The sequence below is a fragment of the Salmo salar genome, chromosome ssa12 (genome assembly GCF_905237065.1).
Source record: "Salmo salar chromosome ssa12, Ssal_v3.1, whole genome shotgun sequence".
Taxonomy (NCBI): Eukaryota; Metazoa; Chordata; class Actinopteri; order Salmoniformes; family Salmonidae; genus Salmo; species Salmo salar.
In genome coordinates this window covers 24,156,870-24,176,356 of record NC_059453.1, presented here as the reverse complement: position 1 = coordinate 24,176,356, position 19,487 = coordinate 24,156,870, and the positions used below count along the sequence as shown (strand labels likewise).

The 19,487-nt window shown below is 46.4% G+C and overlaps 1 protein-coding gene across 1 annotated transcript; it reads right to left on the bottom strand.

The window, feature by feature from the left end:
- Positions 1 to 747: 747 nt before the first annotated feature.
- Positions 748 to 12,350, bottom strand: LOC106588995 (uncharacterized). The gene is made up of 19 exons (XM_014178613.2): positions 11,870 to 12,350; positions 10,771 to 10,935; positions 10,151 to 10,269; positions 8,472 to 8,631; positions 8,284 to 8,396; positions 6,563 to 8,183; positions 6,161 to 6,285; positions 5,618 to 5,861; positions 5,221 to 5,345; positions 5,018 to 5,117; positions 4,673 to 4,795; positions 4,259 to 4,431; positions 3,554 to 3,651; positions 3,185 to 3,312; positions 2,769 to 2,949; positions 1,565 to 1,715; positions 1,190 to 1,269; positions 884 to 925; positions 748 to 791 (listed from the first exon to the last, which is right to left on the bottom strand). Exons 1-17 carry the CDS (start codon positions 12,288 to 12,290, stop codon positions 1,192 to 1,194), a joined length of 4,125 nt encoding a protein of 1,374 aa, XP_014034088.2. The 5' UTR covers positions 12,291 to 12,350; the 3' UTR covers positions 748 to 791; positions 884 to 925; positions 1,190 to 1,191.
- Positions 12,351 to 19,487: the final 7,137 nt, after the last annotated feature.

Below are 19,487 nucleotides of genomic sequence, written 5' to 3'. Positions count from 1 at the left end.
GTCCCTCCCACGTTCCCCTTGGACGTGCGCCCTCCTATCTTCCGTTCGCTCCCTAAAAAAAAAAAACCCACACACACACTAGCATGGCAGCCACAAAAAAACGCAGTGTGCCGCAGTGCTTACAAACAATTGAAATGGGGGGCATGTGAGGGCCATGTTCATTTTCACAGCATTTTGAACCTAGACTTCGTTAACCAGCGGAATATGAATGACGCATGATTCGCGTGCTCCTCCTTTAAAATTGACTAGAGGCCAACTAACCTGTGCTGTAGAATAAAATAAACATTTCGAAGGTGACAACATTACTCAGATAAATGTGCAATTGAAGTTATAACATGATTGCCCTCCTATTATTACACAACAGCCAGTTCAAGGTCTTTGGACCCCTCAACTACAAATCAAGAGCCTCTGGAGGCCTTCTCTATCCTGGTTTAGAGCTTGGCTGACACCCAGTGGTCAAAACTCATCTTCATGGGAATTAATGTATAGGCAATATGGAAGAGGTCTGCTAACTTATCTAAATACTAACCTATATTCAAAAGCCATTTTAAACAGTAATCGCATTGAATGCTATAACAATGTATGGAACAACATTGGCTATCCAGAATGTTGATTCATGCCGTTGTCTAGAACCTCCATAGGCGGAGTCAGTGTGAACGTAAACAATTGAGTACAGCACTGAGTCAGCTTCATGCCATCCAAACTAGACTAGACTAGACTGCCTGGGAGCAAGAAACACACACAGTCTCCTTTTAAGGGGTTTTATTAGTGGTGAACAAGCAGCCTTGGGCCTGGAGATGAAAACAGAGAGGGAGAGGAAAGAGAAGTTACAATGAAAATGTATTAGTAAAGTTGAATTTGTTCCACTGACAGAAAATCCTACCAGTTAATCTTCCATGACTATTGCCTTCTGACCATCTTTTCTCTGTGGAACAGAGGCAGGAAATGCATTAGTCCTCTTAATTCAAGTAGCCTTAATTACAAAACCATACTTACAAAACCATTACAAAACCACACGTCTGCCTTTTGTGCCATTTCTGGGAATTAAATTATATATATATAAAATAAATCACATGCAGGTTATGGCTGCATCCCAAATGGTACCCTACTCCCTATATAGTGCACTACTTATGACCAGGGCTCTGCAGTATCCATAGCGGCTGAACATTGTGTCCGTGCGGTTCCTTACAGTCACTGGCCAAAGCATCCCTCTACACACAGGCTGCCGTCCAGCGGCGAACACACTTCAGTAGAACACATGAAGTAGATCTGAGGGAAGGAGAGAGCGAGAACAGAGGAAAAGGGAGGGTCAGATGAGAAGCAAGTCAGCGCTGCTTTACTGGCCTCTTTCTTTGCCTTTGGCTAGGTCTCAAGACTCCTGTTGTTCATGACCATTGATAGATTAAAGGGATAGATAGGTGAAATTAATGGTGGGAACCAGTCATGCCCTGCAAGATCACTGAGAATGGAGCAAAGAAGAAAAAAAAAACAGGGGAAGATAGCTACTTTAAAAAACAGCCATTGGCTCCAAGTTAAAGGTCTAGTGCAGGGGGGAAGCCCTCACCTCTTCATGGTCCTCCAATGCCTGGGTCTGTCCAGAGGTGAGGAACTGGAAGGTGGAGATGGTGAACCTTCGTGTCTGGCCTTGGTGGAAGGGTGGGGGTGGAGGAGATGGGTGAGGCTTCTGAGAGGCCGGGTCCAGATGGTTAGGACATCTACACAGAGGCGAGAATGTGGTTATTCATCGCAACAAGAAAAGCTCTTTCTGACGATACTTCCCTTTTCCTCCATCCCTGTGACGGTCTGCCCAGTGACATATGTGCAGTTTGTAAATGTTAAATATAAAATGGATTACTTTATTTGTACCCCCAACATTTGTGAGCGACAAAAGTATTGGAACAGTGACATTTGTTTTGAAATGAAACGATTCAATGACTGAGGTTTAAGTGAAGACTGTCAGCTTGAATTTTAGGGGTATTTTCATCAGTATCGGATGAAACGTGGGGGGGGGGCAAATTCACTTGTGTATTAAAGTAGTCAACAGTTTAGTATTACATCCCATATTCTTAGCACCCAATGATTACATCAAGCGTGTCACTTCAAACTTGTTGGATGCATTTGGTGTTTGTTTTGGTTGCGTTTCAGATTATTTTGTGCCCAATAGAAATTAATGGTAAATATTGTATCATTTTGAAGTCACTTATTGTTATTATAATGGTAAGAAGTTAGCATGTCTTGGGGGTATGATATTTGTGCGTCTAACTTTATCACTTACGATTCATTCAGGACTATCCATAACCATGGTAGCATCCACATTAATGTAGAAGTGTTTAGAAATATTCTATTCTGTACATTATTTATCATTCATTTCTATTGGGCACAATATAATCTGAACAACCAAAACAAACAGCAAATGCATCCAACAAGTTTAATGTAATCATTGGGTGCTAGAAAATACTTACCAGTTGACTACTTTAATACACATAAGTGAATTTGTCCCAATGCTTTTGGTCCCCCAAAAAATTATTATTATTTTTTTTTTTTAAATGGGGAGATTATGTGCAAGAAGTGCTGTAATTTCTAAACGGTTCACCCGATATGGATGAAAATACCCTCAAATTAAATCTGACAGTCTGCACATTAACCTCATAGTATCATTCCAAATCCAAAGTGCTGGAGTACAGAGCCAAAACAAATACTTTGAGCTCACTGTCATTGAACACAGACATGTTGGAGCCTAGAAGGTCAAAGGTAACCCTGCAGCGTACCCATTATAGAGGAGTACCCAGACAGTCTGTCCAGATCTGGGGTAGGCCACGCAGTAGTGTACCAGCAGGACCACTTTGTCATCTGGGGGGTTGAGCAGACGCACCTCGAGGTGTAAGGGTTTACCCAGCAGCATCTGCAGGGGCCGGTGGTACTGGGGGTAGAAGCTACTGTACTGCACGTCTGGAGCGGAAGTGGGGAAAGGGTGTTACTTTAATGTGTTTCATAATAATGTTCATCCTTTCCAGGTGCATGGCAATGTTTCTTGGCATTCAAAGCAAATTGACACTGTTAAATGCTCTAAAAGTGATCTTTGTAAAGTTTACATGCAAGACTGACCACTACCACTGGAGTGTGGAGATGGAGAAAACGACAGGAGCAAAATGGGTGAGATGTGTGAGCAACTGAAGCTGCGTACCTGTGGCAATCCTGAGCTGGACCCCCAACACGCCCTGGGCCTGAATGGAGGGGCCCAGGGAGGGGGTCTTGACCAGGAAGCCAACACTCACCACAGAGCCAGGAGTGTACTGGCACTCAACCAGCAGCCTAGGAGAAACAGGAAAACAGCAGGTAGGGAGGTCACAACTCAGATTACAGAATTAGTCAGATATTTTATACATTCCTGCACTGAAAAAAGATAAACTCCATTCCTATGGAATACAATGCATCACTCAATAAGATAACGCATTGAATTATTGTTGTTCTTGTTTGATCGGAATGTGCTTTTATTTGCCAAGTAACAGTGAAATTAACAGCCTATAAATCCCAGTGGGGGTTTATAACTGACCTGATAGGAGAGTCTCTGGTGATGGTCCCATAGTTGAGGGTGACGGACTGGACCGTGTTGATGATCTCCACCATGTAGATTACCGTTTGGCCTACTTCCTGTTAGAACAATAGGGTCCAGTTCAGTAGGGAGAAAACGTTTTAAAACTGAACTTGTCCAATTACAAACACAGATTGATGTTGTCCACTGCAAAACATTATGATGCTACATGAACCCTACCCAGATGTTGTCAATCACTGCCTGACTTTACCAAGTAGAACTGTTAAAAGAAATCAAGTCACCCATTTTTTTTAATGTTACATCTGAGCCATGTTCCATGGGTCACTTCATGTTTTCATGTGCATCCTTAAATTAGAAACTCAGGCAGAAATCCAGCCGCATCATACCCGCTGTATTTCTATATTTTTTAAGTTTTATATCTTGAAAACTTGATTGCTGACATGCAAAACATTTTGGGACTGTATCAACTGTAGACTAATGAAACAAATACCAAAAGATAATTTGACTGAATGTTCTTTTAAGCCCAGCGGCCTCCAGAGCACACAAATTGATTCAGATTCTGACATTTTGGAGAGCAATGTTAATGAAGTACACCCATTCAGTAACCCATGAGGCTTAATGGAGTCCCAACCATTGCTAATCAACTCCGACTTTTAAAAAAATGAAGTCAAAAACTGTACAAGAAGATGATTAAGGGCCACTCACGTATCTGTGGGTCCCACAGCCGCCCAGTGGGATCTTGAACAGGGCGTAGTCTGGAGTGACCCTCTGAGGGGAGCAGGTGGGGTTGCCAGCGGCAGTGAGCAAGGCGGGAGACAGAGGAGGGTCCGTGAGGGAGGCGGGTACAGAAAAGACAAAGTGGCGGTCCAATGTGCATTCTGGGAAGGGACATGTATACACTCGGTTAGCTAAAGGTTATATAAAAGGTCATGGATCTAGAGTGGTGTTCCCCAAAGTTTTGACTGACCCTATATCTCAGACAATTAAAATTCATTGCAGGGGTGAATCTTAGTTGTATTTTCTTGATTCCTCGTGTCCTCTCCCTGCATTGGAGAAGGTCAGCAGGGGACAAGAGAATCAAGAAAATACAAATTGGGATTCATTTGGGGTTATACTTACCATCCATGGAGTAGTAGCAGGCAGAGGGCTTGGTGCTGTAGCAGCAGCCCAGAGAGAGACACTCTGCCTGGGATAGAGGGCGGCGGCCGCAGGGGAGGCGCTGGTCACTGGGAAGGTTACACTCTACAGGGGATACACAGGAAATGTCAATGACAGGAGTGACCAGCAATCTGAATGAGCTGGATATAACATCCTACATATCCCTTTATTTCCATTCAGACAACACAGGACAGGTAAGGCTCAATGCTCGCTCACCATTAAAAACAAATTAAGCAATTGTAAAAAGACTGACGTGTCAGCCATCAAAGCATTCATCAGAACGAGGATAACCTGTTATGTTTCTACCTTGATGAGAAACTGGTATGGAAACTGGACAGGACAACTGGGCCTTTCCTTTTTGTCCGTTCAACGTGGAGTAAATCACAGACATGCGGTGCTCTTTACCCTGTGAGGAACAAAGATAGGAGTCAGTTTAGCCTTTTAGACCATAATGAATGAGATTACATGGACAGGGAGGACCTGATCCTAGATCAGCACATAAAACACACCTGGACAGTCATGTGACATGAGTTGAAGGGGAGGTTCAGGTTGATCATGCCATCCTTTCCCTTGCTTGCCACATACCCACAATGCTTTGGGGCATCCTTCAGGCTCATCGCATTCCCTTTGATGTCTGAGAATGATTTGTAGCCATTATTGCACAATCACTAAGACATTTTGAAAATAAAAAGGCCCATATTTGGTCTAACAAAGCCATTATTTACATTTAAGACCAAGCTGCAGTTCTAGTGAAACATACTGCACAAACCAACACATTTTCCCACACCCCAATAAACTGAAAAAAGCTTAGGCCCTCTCAACCATGTTAGAATTCAACTCATGCAGGGATGATGACAACCATATGCACCTGAAACACACACCATCCCCCAACAGACACACACTTACCCTTGACAACGATTCCAGATATGGGACCTGGCGGAAGCTCCACCCTCATGTGGCGAGCAGAGCAGAAGACGTGTGGCTTGGGGGGAGTGGGAGGCCTGGTGTGGGTCGTCGGTGGGAGGGTGGTGGTAGTGGTGTGGGGTGATGGGGTCACAGTTGACGGGCAATGGAGCTCCAGAGTTCTGTATTTCCCCAGGACTGTGTCCCAAAACTTCAGGGGGAGGGAGAGCTGGTGTGGGTTGAGGGCCTGGATGAAAAAAAAAATAAGAGGGAGGAAACGTTGGGTTTAACAGCCAAAACTCAACAACTTCCACTTCAACGGCCCACATCAAAATAGCAAACTGAGGTCCATTTTCACAGCAAATACCTCAAAATGAAAACAGGGTTATATTCACCAAGCAGCAAATGGAAGAAAACTGACAAACAGGGAGGGACTATGTGAACCTGTCCAATAAGGAACTCATTTTCCGTTGCAAAATGCTTTGCTTCATTTTCTACTCTGTGCAGTAATGAATACGACCCAGAATCAAGTTCTGGGGGACTCACCATTGCCTGGCTGTGGCACGCAGGGAGAGGGGAATGGAGGATCACTCCACCACCCTCACTCATCTGCAGGATGTATCTACAAGCCGCCGGGGCACTGGAGATAGACACCCAGCCATTCATTTGATCTGAAAAGAGCAATGCAATTCACATGCAAGTCAGTGAGCATTAATGTAATAAAAGTGAATCATGGGCCCGTGTGTTCTTCCTGATTGGGTCGTATGGTCAATTTAAAGACCAGCCCACGTCACAATTGGAGAAAAGACAGGGGTCTAAAATCCCTTCCTTTATAGATACACAATGAAGCAATCAATGCAGCAGTTAGTACATCAAATAAGGGAAGGCCAATTGCGTTTCTGGACATCACTAACACCGACCATGTGGCGAGCAAAGGGACATTCTGACCTTTGACCTGGATGGAGTCCAGGAGAGCAGAGGGCAGCGACACCATCATCTGTCCTGCTAGACAGTGGAGGGAGGGCTGAGGGGAGAGCAAGGGCTGAGGGGGGAGAGTAGGGGTGAGGGGGGACATCCAAGGAGTGAGAGTAGTAGTGGAAGATATGGTCCTGGAGGAGGGTGAGGGGGTGGTTGTTGAGGTCTGGGGTGGTTGAGTAGCACCAGGCAGAGCTGTGCCTGTGGAGGGAAGGGCTGGGGTGGTCAGAGGGGAGCTGGGCGTCAGGTAGAGAGGATATGGGTGGTGTGGCTGGTAGTGTGGCACATCCACGGGATATGGGTCATAGCTACAGATGGTATGGGCAGAGGGAGAGCAGGTGACTGGCTGAGGGTAGTGGTGGGGTTGGTAGACCGTGGGCATTGTAGGGTCCTGAGGACCTGAAGGCAGAGTCTGGGGAGGACTAGCCGTCACTGGGCTAGGCACTGGGGTAGGTGAGGGGTAGTAGATGGGTATGAAGGGGTAATGGTGAGGACCAGATGGGGGGTAGTAAGGACCATAGGGGTAAAAGTATGGACCCACAGGCCATTTAGGAGGTTGGGTATAGGGATCAGGATTGGGGCTCCCAGTAGCAGACATGGGCTCTTCAGTAATCAGGGCCTGATTGATGGTCATGTGGACCCCATATGGGTCATTTGGATCTGCAGGTGGTTTTGGAGGTTGGAACACAGGTGATGAAGGTTTGGATCCAGAAGGGGGAGGAGGAGATCCGGTAACAATGGGGTAAGAACGACGTTCAATGGCAGTAGGTGTTATAGGAAGAACAGGTTCAGTATCGAGAGGTGGAGGTTGTTCGGTATAATATGGAGAAGGTTTGGTATAAGCGGCGGGAGGAGGAGGAGAAGGTTTGGTATAAGCGGCGGGAGGAGAAGGTTTGGTATAAGCGGCGGGAGGAGAAGGTTTGGTATAAGCGGCGGGAGGAGAAGGTTTGGTATAAGCGGCGGGAGGAGAAGGTTTGGTATAAGCGGCGGGAGGAGAAGGTTTGGTATAAGCGGCGGGAGGCGGTGGTCGGATAGCTGTAAGAGGAGTAGGATAGACAACAGGACGGTGGACACCAGGGGTGATTCCATTATAATAGCCGAGCATGGGATCGTGGGTAGGGGGCGGGGAGAGGTAAAAGGAGTCACGGTGGTCTCCAGAGCCGTAGGGGTGATTCCCAGGCCCCATGGGGAAGAAGGGCTGCTGGCCTGGGTATCTCCCTGGGAGAAGCTGATGGGAGCCAGGGTATGGATTGTGACCAGGGTGGAGGGGAGGGTGATAACCAGCTCCACCGTAAGGGAAATGGGGAATTTGGTGATACATGCCATGAGGGCGGTAGTGGGGGAACGCAGGAAGTTGGGGCATCTGTTCCTGGGCTGGGGGTTGAGTATAAGGGGTGATGGGAGGAGAGGTAAGGGGAGGGCTGGTGGAGGGAGCAAAAGTCACAGGGACAGGTATCTGCTGCTGCGGGTCACCAGGAGAGAAGGGTTGAGAAAATGGAGGAGAGGGAAAGAAGGGAAATGGAGGAGGGTGGTGTGAGGGGCAGGAGAGGATGAAGTCCTGGCCGTCCAATAGGACCAGTCGATGAACTCCATTCTGGAAGAGGAAACATTTTATTTATATATAAGCTCAATTCAATGCTAGAGTGGACTTGAAGTTAAATTGAATGATTGAGTATCAACTTCCTACAACTTACTCCGACGGTCACACATGGGGCTGTAAAGGGAACATAAAAGATGAGGTCTCCTGAGTGGGACTCCACTTGGTAGGCACACTCTTCAGACACAAACGGCACCCACTCGCCGTTCTCTGTTAGGGACAGAGAGAGAATGAATGAGTCAGTCATAATCCAAATGGGAACATGAGGAGAACAAGCCAACTCACCTATGACCTGTAGTGTGTGTATGACCTCCTCCCCTCCATGCATCTGGATGGCCATGCCAAAGTGGGAGCAGAGTACTGAGGGGACAGAGATTGGGGGGACAGGGCAGATGATCTTCACAGGGCTGCCCCACCACAGCATGGGCAGGACATAACTACCATGCTGATAGAGGGGAGGGAGACAGTGAGTGAAGAAGAGGGGAGAGACAGACAAAGAGCACAGACTGATTAATCTCATGTTCTAGTATGTACAAAAGCAGGGTGGATTGTAGAGTGAATGGACAGGAGGCAGTCTGACTGAAGCTTTCTAAGTGGAACAGAGCATCAAGGCCAGGCACCATAGGCTGAAATTACATTTTTGCAGCTACCTACAGTATTCATTTTGAGTTGTTGATATTTTGGTTCATTAATATTAGCATTTTCAAAAGTAAAATTTTTAAAATTCTCTTTGGTTTATCAAACTACAGTCAACCTTTTAATTCATTTTAAGCACTTAAAATGGACATAGGTCAATCATTTCAAATCTCACTATTTTAAATTACACAATTTAAAAATCCCTTTCATAGAGTGTTACAAACTGGACTATATTTAGTAACTTACTTTGAAGATGGTGATTTGGTCTAAATAGGCATTTGACAGTCTAATTTCAGTGTACTGACTAACTGCCATTTCTCGAAAGTCAGACTACCCACACGCCAACTCACTTTTCTCAGCTTCACCGTCGGGATGGTGCCAGGTTTCCTCCAGACATGACGCTTGGAATTCAGGTAAAATAGTTCAATCTTGGTTTCATCAGACCAGAGAATCTTGCTTCTCATGGTCTGTGAGTCCTTTAGTTGCCTTTTGGCAAACTCCAAGCAGGCTCTAATGTGCCTTTTACTGAGGAGTGGCTTCCACCTGGCCACTCTACCATAAATGCCTGATTGGTGGAGTGCTACAGAGATGGGAGAACCTTCCAGAAGGACAACCATCTTCAGAGGAACTCTGGAGCTCTTTCAGAGAGAATCAGGTTCTTGGTCACCTCCCTGACCAAGGCCCTTCCCCAGATCTGTGCCATGACACAATCCTGTCTCGGAGCTCTACGGACAATTCCTTTAATCTCATAGTTTGGTTTTTGCTCTGACATGCACTGTCAACTGTGGGACCTTATATAGACAGATGTGTGCCTTTCCAAATCATGTCCAATCAATAGAATTGATCACAGGTGGACACCAATTAAGTTGTAGAAACATCTCAAGGATGATCAATGGAACCAGGATGCACCTGAGCTCAAATTCAAGTCTCATAGCAACAGGTCTGAACACCAATGTAAATAAGGCATTTTTCATACATTTGCCAAACCTGTTTTTGCTTTGTCATTATGGGGTACTGTGTGTAGATTGATGAGGATTTTCTTTTCTTTTTTTACATTTAATCAATTTTAGAATAAGGCTGTACATAAAATGTGTAAAAAGTCAAGGGGTCTGAATACTTTCCGAATGCACTGTATATTCTCCAGACTTGCCCAGAGACATTAGTGATGTTTATAAAAATAGTAATTCTACATATATTTTTCATTGGAAAAATTGACAATCTGCTCTGGACAGAATGTGCATTTTTAGGCTGACTAAGTTGTCCAGAAATGTATTTGCACGATATGCAAATATGTGCATATTTAAGCAACCTGGGGGAAAATATTCTACCTCCTGCATGATGTAGCATCCATCGTATGGTGCCATCATCACCATCTCTCTCCAGGTAGTCTTCACATGGTAACCACAGGACGGCGGCAGCTGGAACAGGGAGATGGGAGAGGCGCCCGCTGGAACGATAAACAGGGGCATATTCAATATTCAGGAACCTACCCGAATTTGTCCAATATAAACTCGTTTGCTTCTTAAAAACAGTACATGGTTTCCCTAATGAATACTTAAGGGCCAGGAGTTTCCAGACCACATGACGTTGCCAGGAACAACTCCTGGGATGTACTCATTTAGCAGATTCCATTGCAAAACGTTTGCAACAGAATTTGTTTACTCTAGGAACCAAATGGAAGGAAGCAGCGCAAACGGAACAAAACAGGGAGGGACCTACATTAAATTTGTCCAATAGAAACTCTAGTTTTCATTGCAAAATATTCCATTTGGAGTAAATGGTTTCCGTTGCAAGACGTTTTGCAATAGAATCTGCTAAATAAATACACCCCTTGCCCCAGACAACTAAACTAATGATCCCATTTAATTATATTCCATAACAAGTCACTGATGCTTTCGCATTGTGGTAAAAGTCTTTTAGAAATATTGGGTGGGTCTCCAACGCTTACCTCTATCCACCAGTAGATGTGTGTATCCTCGTCCAGATGCAGTGAGCATCATGAGGTTGTCATTACACTGGACCAGAGGCCTCATCGACAGCCATTCACTGGAGTGGGGGTTGTGCTCAGCTGATGGACCATAGACCTTCCCTTGAAAACCGTGGCCTTCAAAACCTATTGGATAAAAAGAGAGATCTTTATCCATGACCAAACACCAATTTAAAATGCATATACTACTGATAAGATATCCTAATATATGAGATATTAACCCACGACTGCTTGACCTCACACAGTTCCAACTCCATCAAGTTTGCTGACGACACGCCAATAGTAAGCCTGACGACAAACATCGAGACGGCCTACAGGGAGGATGTTGTCACTGACTGCGTGGTGCCAAGTAAACAACCTCGCCGTCAACAAAATAAAGGAGCGGGGTTGTGGACTTCAGGAGGAACCAGGCTGGGCATCACCGTGGAGACGGTAAAAAAATATCAAGTTCCTTGGGAAGGTGAAATGGTTAAACCAGACAGACACCTCGGTTAAGAAGGCACGACAGCGACTCTTCAACCTCAGGATGCTGAAACCCCACTGAGAGCATACTGTCGGGCAGCGTCACAGCCTGGTACAGCAAGGTACTACAAAAGGGTGGTACGCACCATTGGGTGCACACTGTCTGACCTCCAGGACACCAACACCACCAGGTGTCGTAGGAAGGCCAAGGTGATAAAGCTGGGACCCCAGCCACCTGAGCCATGGCCTGTTCTCCCTGCTTCCATCACTCAGCCAAGGGCAGTACAAGAGCATCATGGTAAAAAAAACCTGGAAGACCAACCAAAAGCTTCTACCCCCAGACCATCAGGCAGCTGAATAGTCACCTATCTGCTCCCGTCCCTCTCCTTAACAGACATGTACCCTGCCAATGAACATTTACCATTGTTAGTGTTATGTATACATTTTATTTTTATTCTTTATTATTACATTTGTTTTAATTTCACTTTGACCTGCATTGTTGGAACTCAGAGTTTAAGGTTCACATTACAGGGTGCAGGTGTAATTACAGGGTACATGTGACTATTACACTTTAATCTAATAATAGAAACAGATTCACCTTTGAAGACTGCCTGATGTCCAGCATTGTAATCCAGAGATCTTTTCTGGACATTCAAAGGCCCCCGCAAATCAGTTGACTTTAGATTAATGTTGGGTTGACTCGAATTATTTATGGAGTTCTCAGGAACGTCAATGGACTCTGCACTCTGTTCATGAATGCTGAAATTATTAACAGTAGGTCGAAGATTGCGCCGAAGAATGGCCAGTCCGCCCAGGTACTCAGATTTGTGCTTGGCGTCTTGTTTTGTGCTGATCCTCGGCTCTCTGTCAGCATTTGACGCCTTTTCATGATCCGCATTAAAACCATCGAGAACATTAAACTTTTCTACACTCAACGCACCACAGAACATCAAGTTAGAAAAAGCTACAGTTATTATACATAAAAACACAACTATGTTTCTCTTCTGTTCGGAAGACATCGCCAGATTGATGCTTACGCGCACATGCGCATAGAGGCCAACACGCAGGTAAAATCAACTGCAGAGCAATGAATTAGGCCTAATTAGTGAGGACCAATCAGATGGCAGCTCGTTATGAAAAGGCTGATTCCGTCTCAATTAACCTTATTACAACAAAACGTTGATAAGGAATTTCCCCAACACTTTCCAACAAGTTTCTCAACACTTCCAAAAAGTTGTCGTTCCTTTTTGAAAAAACATGCAAGTCTATGGCTGTGTCTACACTTGACCCTTACATGTGACTTATGCTATCAGAATCGCATTGGAGATTGAAGAATCCATTGAAAAGACATGTCTAGACGCACAAAAGTCGCATTGTGTTCAAGGGGTCAGGGATGCATTGGCACTCCCTAGTAGGAGCAGTCCTCCACTGGAATGAATGGAATTCGACAGTATTTCAATTAAATATTTCAAGGACAAAATTACATTTATTTAAGTATTTGTTGTTGTAGTTGGGACAGTAACATTAGTACTCTCTAAAAACAATATTTTAAGAAAAAAAATTATATATGAAATATACAAATAAATAATGTTTAGCTCACATAATATAATTGAAAAGTATGTATTGAAGTGTCTGTAATAGAATAAACGTGTCAAAAGAATGTAGACATTAATAAATTACTTTCTATAGCTTCCTAAATCTTTTTTTACAGTTTACATTTTCAATATGTCGCCTCCTTTCAGTCATCCAGGGTTTATGCACGTCATTGGTCTGGACGCAATCAGGCAACCCAAAGCGCACACAGTGGGTGACGTCAGCAGCACTCCGCCCACAAGTGTTTTGGGAGAAACAACCCCATTCCTAGTGTATGAGGAACGTGTTTGCTGGCTTCATAAATGCTAGCTAGCTTATTTAGAAAAAATAGAGTTATACTAACCTGTTTGCAAACCCTTTAGCTTTGCTGGCAAGTTACAGAGGTTAGCTGGCCAGTTAGCTTCAGTAGTTGGCTAAAGCCATCAAGTTGTTGTGTTATCAGATTTAACCTGTTCCACCTTTTGCAGAATGCACTATAGTGCAGGAAAAGGGAATCCGGCCACAATGTGGACACGGTAGAAACATTTAAATGTAGACACATGACGAGTTCGTAATTCCATGATCAGAATAACAAAGCTGCATGAACTGTCAAGTCTAGACACAGCCTACTGCGTTTAGACAGGCAGCCAATTCAGATTTTTTTTTTACATTAATTGGTCTTTTGACCAATCAGATCAGCTCTGAAAAAGAGCCGTTGTGAGACGATCTGATGGGATCGGTCAAAAGACCAATTACTGGAAAAAGATCAGAATTGGGCTGCCTGTCTAAACGCAGCCTTAGTAAAGCCTCAAGGGGGCTTCATGTTATGAGCTTCATACACACATTAGTGATTTACTAGGCCTCAAGTTATACGCACATCTCAAAGTTTGTTTAGGCCTATGGGTTCATTTGATTGTGCCGCATTTCACAGTATGATCATCATGACCTCAGATAAATTAATATAAATATCTGTTTTACTACAGTCTATGGTACGGCAACTGCACCGCCCACAACCGCAGGGCTCTCCGGAGGAGGGTGCGGTCTGCACAACACATCACCGGGGACAAACTACCTGCCCTCCAGGACACCTACAGCACCCGATGTCACAGGCCAAAAAGATCATCAAGGACAACAACCAAACTGCCTGTTCACCCCGATATCATCCATAAGGCGACGTCAGTACAGGTGCATCAAAGCTGAGACTGAAAAACAGCTTCTACCTCAAAGCCATCAGACTGTTAAATAGCCATCACTAGCACAGAGAGGGTGCTGCCTGTCACACCCTGATCTGTTTCACCTGTCTTTGTGATTGTCTCCACCCCCCTCCAGGTGTTGCCCATCTTCCCCATTATCCCCTGTGTATTTAGACCTGTGTTCTCTGTTTGTCTGTTGCCAGTCTTTTTTTTTTTTTAAAGTCAAGTGCCTGCTTTTTCCAGTCTCTCTTTTCTCGCCCTCCTGGTTTTGACTCCAGCCTGGCCTGACTCTGAGCCCGCTTGCCTGACCACACTGCCTGCCCCTGAGCCTGCCTGCCTGCCGACCTGTACCTTTGCCTCCCTCTGGATCACCCTGAGCCTGCCTGCTGTCCGGTACTGTTGACCCCTCTGGTTTTCTGCCCCCTGCCTGCCTTGACCTGTCTCTTGCCTGCCCCTGTTGGAACATTAAACTATTGTTTATTCTGCATCTGGTTCTTACCTTCATACCTGATAGCTGCCTACATACACAGACTTGAAATCATTCAAAAATCTAATCTTAATTGACATTTCCATAATTCAACATCTGGTGTCAACATACTTCTTCCCAGGCATGGTTGGGTTGTCATCTCACATTTCTTGAGAAGGAGAAACAGTTCAAAGCTGTTACAAGTGTATTCACTATTCTCACGGTTTAGAGGACAAAATAGATTGAAACACTGTCTGACATATGCTGCTCACCAATCAGTGGACTGAGGTGCCGGTGGGCCTCTCTCTTGGCATGCGGGTATGGTAAGTATGGAGCTGTAGAAATTTGGGGTGGAGCGGGTGGTCCATCAGGTTCAGGGTGCCGAAAACCATACAGAGAGAAAGGGTTATTTTCAAGAGGTGGGTAGGAGCTGGGGTATGGAACCTAGGATTTGGCTGTTTTTGGTGGAATTGGTATGGAGGGTAGTGATGCTGGATGTTTGGAGCGTTAGAAGGAGCTGGAGGTGCTACATACTTCTGATTGTGCTGTAAATTGGGGTCAGGGACACTATTGCTGGTAGAGCGGAGGATGAGAGCCAGTGGTAGGCTTACTGGGACTACCAGGCTGAGAGTGTTTGTAGTGGTACATGTATGAATAGTGGCTGGGTGAACTAGGGTGATGGTGTTGAGGTCCAGAGGGAGGAGAAGGCCTATTCTGGTGGGGTAAGGGGGCTGGAGGGACATACTTAGAATATTGGTTTTGGTGCTGGACAGCCACCATATGGGGGAGTTGTGGAATCTCTAGATCCTGTGGTGTGCTTCTTGGAGGAACAGGGGCAATATGCTTCCTCTGCAGGTGTTGATGCATAGAGGGACTGATGATACTGAGGGAGGAGGAGAGAGAGGAGGACGAGGGGCAGTGAGAGTAGGTGGTTGAGTGACAGGTCTGGTGTGTTGGTTAGGCTTCTCTTACTGGGGTGATTAGTGACAGAAACAGTAGGATCATATGTCAAAGCCACAAACGCAGGTTGATGTTCCACATGCATGTATTCTTGGCACTGCTCAACTCTTTGACTGTGATGTCTCAGCAGGCTGAGGTGCTATGGGAAAACACAGGGGAGAACTTCAAAGGAACTAGCTTAAAAGGAACAGGCTTGATGGGGGGTGGAGTGGGTATCATGTGTAACTCGGGATTGTCGTGGATGAAGGGAAAGCAACGGGGGGGCTTAGCTGGGGACTTGGTGGAGGTGAGCGGTTGGGAAGCGGTAACAACAGCCTTACCCGTGGTATTTTTTGGGGTGTCGGGTAACTTCCGATGTTGTACTACTGGGAGAGGGGGTTGGATGGTGAAAGGGGTTGGGGAATGGGTGGGTGTGAAATGGTTTGCGGTTTGTGAGGCAAATAATACATAGTCTGGAGATGCATCAGGCTCCTCATAAGACTCATAGTGGGGGTTGTTGGGGTGTTTAGGGTGTTGCAGGTAAGGGGTTTGGAACAGGCAGAAGACAGGTCCTTTTCCCTGGATTAGATCTGTACTGTTTACATGCCATTCTATAGGAGAGAGAACAATACCCTTACGTAAGGCATACATTTTTAAAATAAACTGACAAAATAAGCGTAATAAAATCCCCTCTGGAATTGCAGGTACCAACAGCTCACCCATTTACCCCCTAATCATAATGTACAGGAAGCAGTTATAATCAGGTGAGTAACATTAATGGCAGTTGTTACTGCATGGCTATTGTGTACAGTTCCATACATAACTTGTGGGACTACAGTGAAGTTAAAGCTGTGTTGAACTACAAACACCAGAGGATCAGTAGTGTTCAGTGGGGTACCAGCACCGGGACGCAGCTTACAGGAGCGGCACCAAGTCGCCATTCACTGAGGGGGGCGAGAAGGTCAGAGGTCAAAGACATTCCTCAGTGACCCCTATTCAACTGGTTTAGGCTGCATCCTGATTCTCCGACCACCCTTCTCCCAAATCGTACACATGCACACTCCCTGTCATGGATTTAACAATGGTGAAAACTCCCTTAAAACCATTTCCTGCACCTATCCCAATGCATGTGTGTGGAGAATTGGGATGCAGTCATAGTCAAGATAGATCATGTCAATGTACCATGGCATGAGATAAAAAATTCCTGGTACAGTACTTACTCCAATGGTCTCCTCTCCATAGATCATCAGATCTATCTCAGATCCCAGACATGTGGCCTAGGGAGAGGGCACCCTGACTGGATATCCATACCAATACACTGGCCCCAATTTTTTTTGTTTTTACCTTTAACTAGGCAAGCCAGTTAAGAACAAATTCTTATTTACAATGACGGCCTACACCGGCAAAACCCGGACCAATTGTGCGCCGTTCTATGGGACTCCCAATCACGGCCGGTTGTGATACAGCCATGACAATGTAGTCTGTCCCCTGCAAAAGGAATGGATGTTATTATGAGCTGAAATGTGGAAAACTCATTCTAGAAAGCTGCAATGCAAACAGTCATTATTCACCTTGATTCGCAATGTATCCATCAATAGAATTCCGAGCAGTAGAGACTAGCCAAGACTATTCTGAATTGTTCAGATACATTACATGCCAAGGAATGATCCAAGACCAAACATACACAGCATGTAGTCCATAACAGATTCAAGACCAAACATACACAGAATGTAGTCCATAACAGATTCAAGACCAAACATACACAGCATGTAGTCCAAAACAGATTCAAGACCAAACATGCACAGCATTTTGTATAAAACAGTCAGAACAGAAATCCACGCAGTCTTCATAAGTGAGAGGGGCAGATGGGAAAGGACAGGAAGTGGAGAGTGAATACCTCCTGGTGAACAAAGCATCCGTTGTAGTGTACCATCAGGACTGCCTTTGTCTGAGGTCTTCAGCTTGAGGCCCTAGCCCGAAGGGAGGTGGGACAGAGCCAGCGGAGAGGCTGATTGGGGACAGGGCCAGAGGAGAGGCAGGGATGTCCACTAGGAAATTACTAATAATGACAGTAATAAGAAGCAGCATCATTCACTGACTGGTAGTGACAGAATTGATTAAGTCAAATACTACTGTCTGGACATTATGTAAGTGCTCAGACCACCTGGTAGCTAATTTTTACCTAGTCCTAAATGGCACCCTATTCCCTACATAGTGCACTACGTTTCACCAGAGCTTTATGGGGAATATATAGGGAATAGGGTGCGATTTAGGACAGACTCAGATTTAGTAAGTTTAAGACCAGTACAGTATTATCATAGGTTTTCAGTCATCCCAATAACCTGACTGACTAACAGGTCTTGAGAGAATGGATACAGATCTTTACTGAAAAGCAATGTTAACTGTGTTAAGCTAGAAGCTCCATATGACTTCCACAAGGCCTACGAGTGTTACAATATGATTTCCACAGGTCCTACTGCAGTATGACTTCCACAGGGTCTACTGTGTTATGACTTCCGCAGGGTCTACTGTGTTATGACTTCCACAGGGTCTACTGCAGTATGACTTCCACAAGGCCTACTGCAGTAAGACTTCCACAAGGCCTACTGCAGTAAGACTTCCACAAGGCCTACTGCAGTAAGACTTCCACAAGGCCTACTGCAGTAAGACTTCCACAAGGCCTACTGCAGTAAGACTTCCACAAGGCCTACTGCAGTAAGACTTCCACAAGGCCTGCTAGTGTTACAATATATGGCTTTACATACATCTGTCAGCAGCCAGAGTCGCCCTACAGTCCGGGACCGGCGCAGCCAGAGTCGCCCTACAGTCCGGGACCGGCGCAGCCAGAGTCGCCCCTGAGCCTCCCTACAGTCCGGGACCGGCGCAGCCAGAGTCGCCCCTGAGCCTCCCTACAGTCCGGGACCGGCGCAGCCAGAGTCGCCCCTGAGCCTCCCTACAGTCCGGGACCGGCGCAGCCAGAGTCGCCCCTGAGCCTCCCTACAGTCCGGGACCGCCAGAGTCGCCCCTGAGCCTCCCTACAGTCCGGGACCGCCAGAGTCGCCCCTGAGCCTCCCTACAGTCCGGGACCGCCAGAGTCGCCCCTGAGCCTCCCCTACAGTCCGGGACAGCCAGAGTCGCCCCTGAGCCTCCCTACAGTCCGGGACAGCCAGAGTCGCCCCTGAGCCTCCCTACAGTCCGGGACAGCCAGAGTCGCCCCTGAGCCTCCCTACAGTCCGGGACAGCCAGAGTCGCCCCTGAGCCTCCCTACAGTCCGGGACAGCCAGAGTCGCCCCTGAGCCTCCCTACAGTCCGGGACCGGCGCAGCCAGAGTCGCCCCTGAGCCTCCCTACAGTCCGGGACCGGCGCAGCCAGAGTCGCCCCTGAGCCTCCCTACAGTCCGGGACCGGCGCAGCCAGAGTCGCCCCTGAGCCTCCCTACAGTCCGGGACCGACGCGCCTCGGCCCTGAGCCTCCCTACAGTCCGGGACCGACGCGCCTCGGCCCTGAGCCTCCCTACAGTCCGGGACCGACGCGCCTCGGCCCTGAGCCTCCAGCGACGCGCCTCGGCCCTGAGCCTCCAGCGACGCGCCATAGCCCTGAGTATTCAGCGGTGGAGGACAGGTTAGGTTGGGGACTAAGGCCGGGGCCTTAGCCAGCTCCGTTGTTGGAGGATTAGGGCAGGGGGGGTGTAGCACGGGAGCCGTCGGTGACGGTAGCCACCCTCCCTTCCCTCCCTTTAGTTGGGGATTTATTTTTGTTTAGTAAGTATTGGATTAGGTTTTGTTTCGTTGTTTTAGGTGCATCCGGGGTCTGCACCTTTGGGGGGGGTACTGTCACGTCCTGACCAGTAAAGGGGTTATTTGTTATTGTAGTTTGGTCAGGACGTGGCAGGGGGTTGTTTGTTTAGAGGGTTTCGGGGGTTTTGGGTTATGTTCTAGGTTAGTGTATTTCTATGTTAGATCTAGGTTGTTTAGTTCTATGTTTAGTTTATTGGGATTGGCCTTCAATTGGAGGCAGCTGTTCCTAGTTGCCTCTGATTGAAGGTCC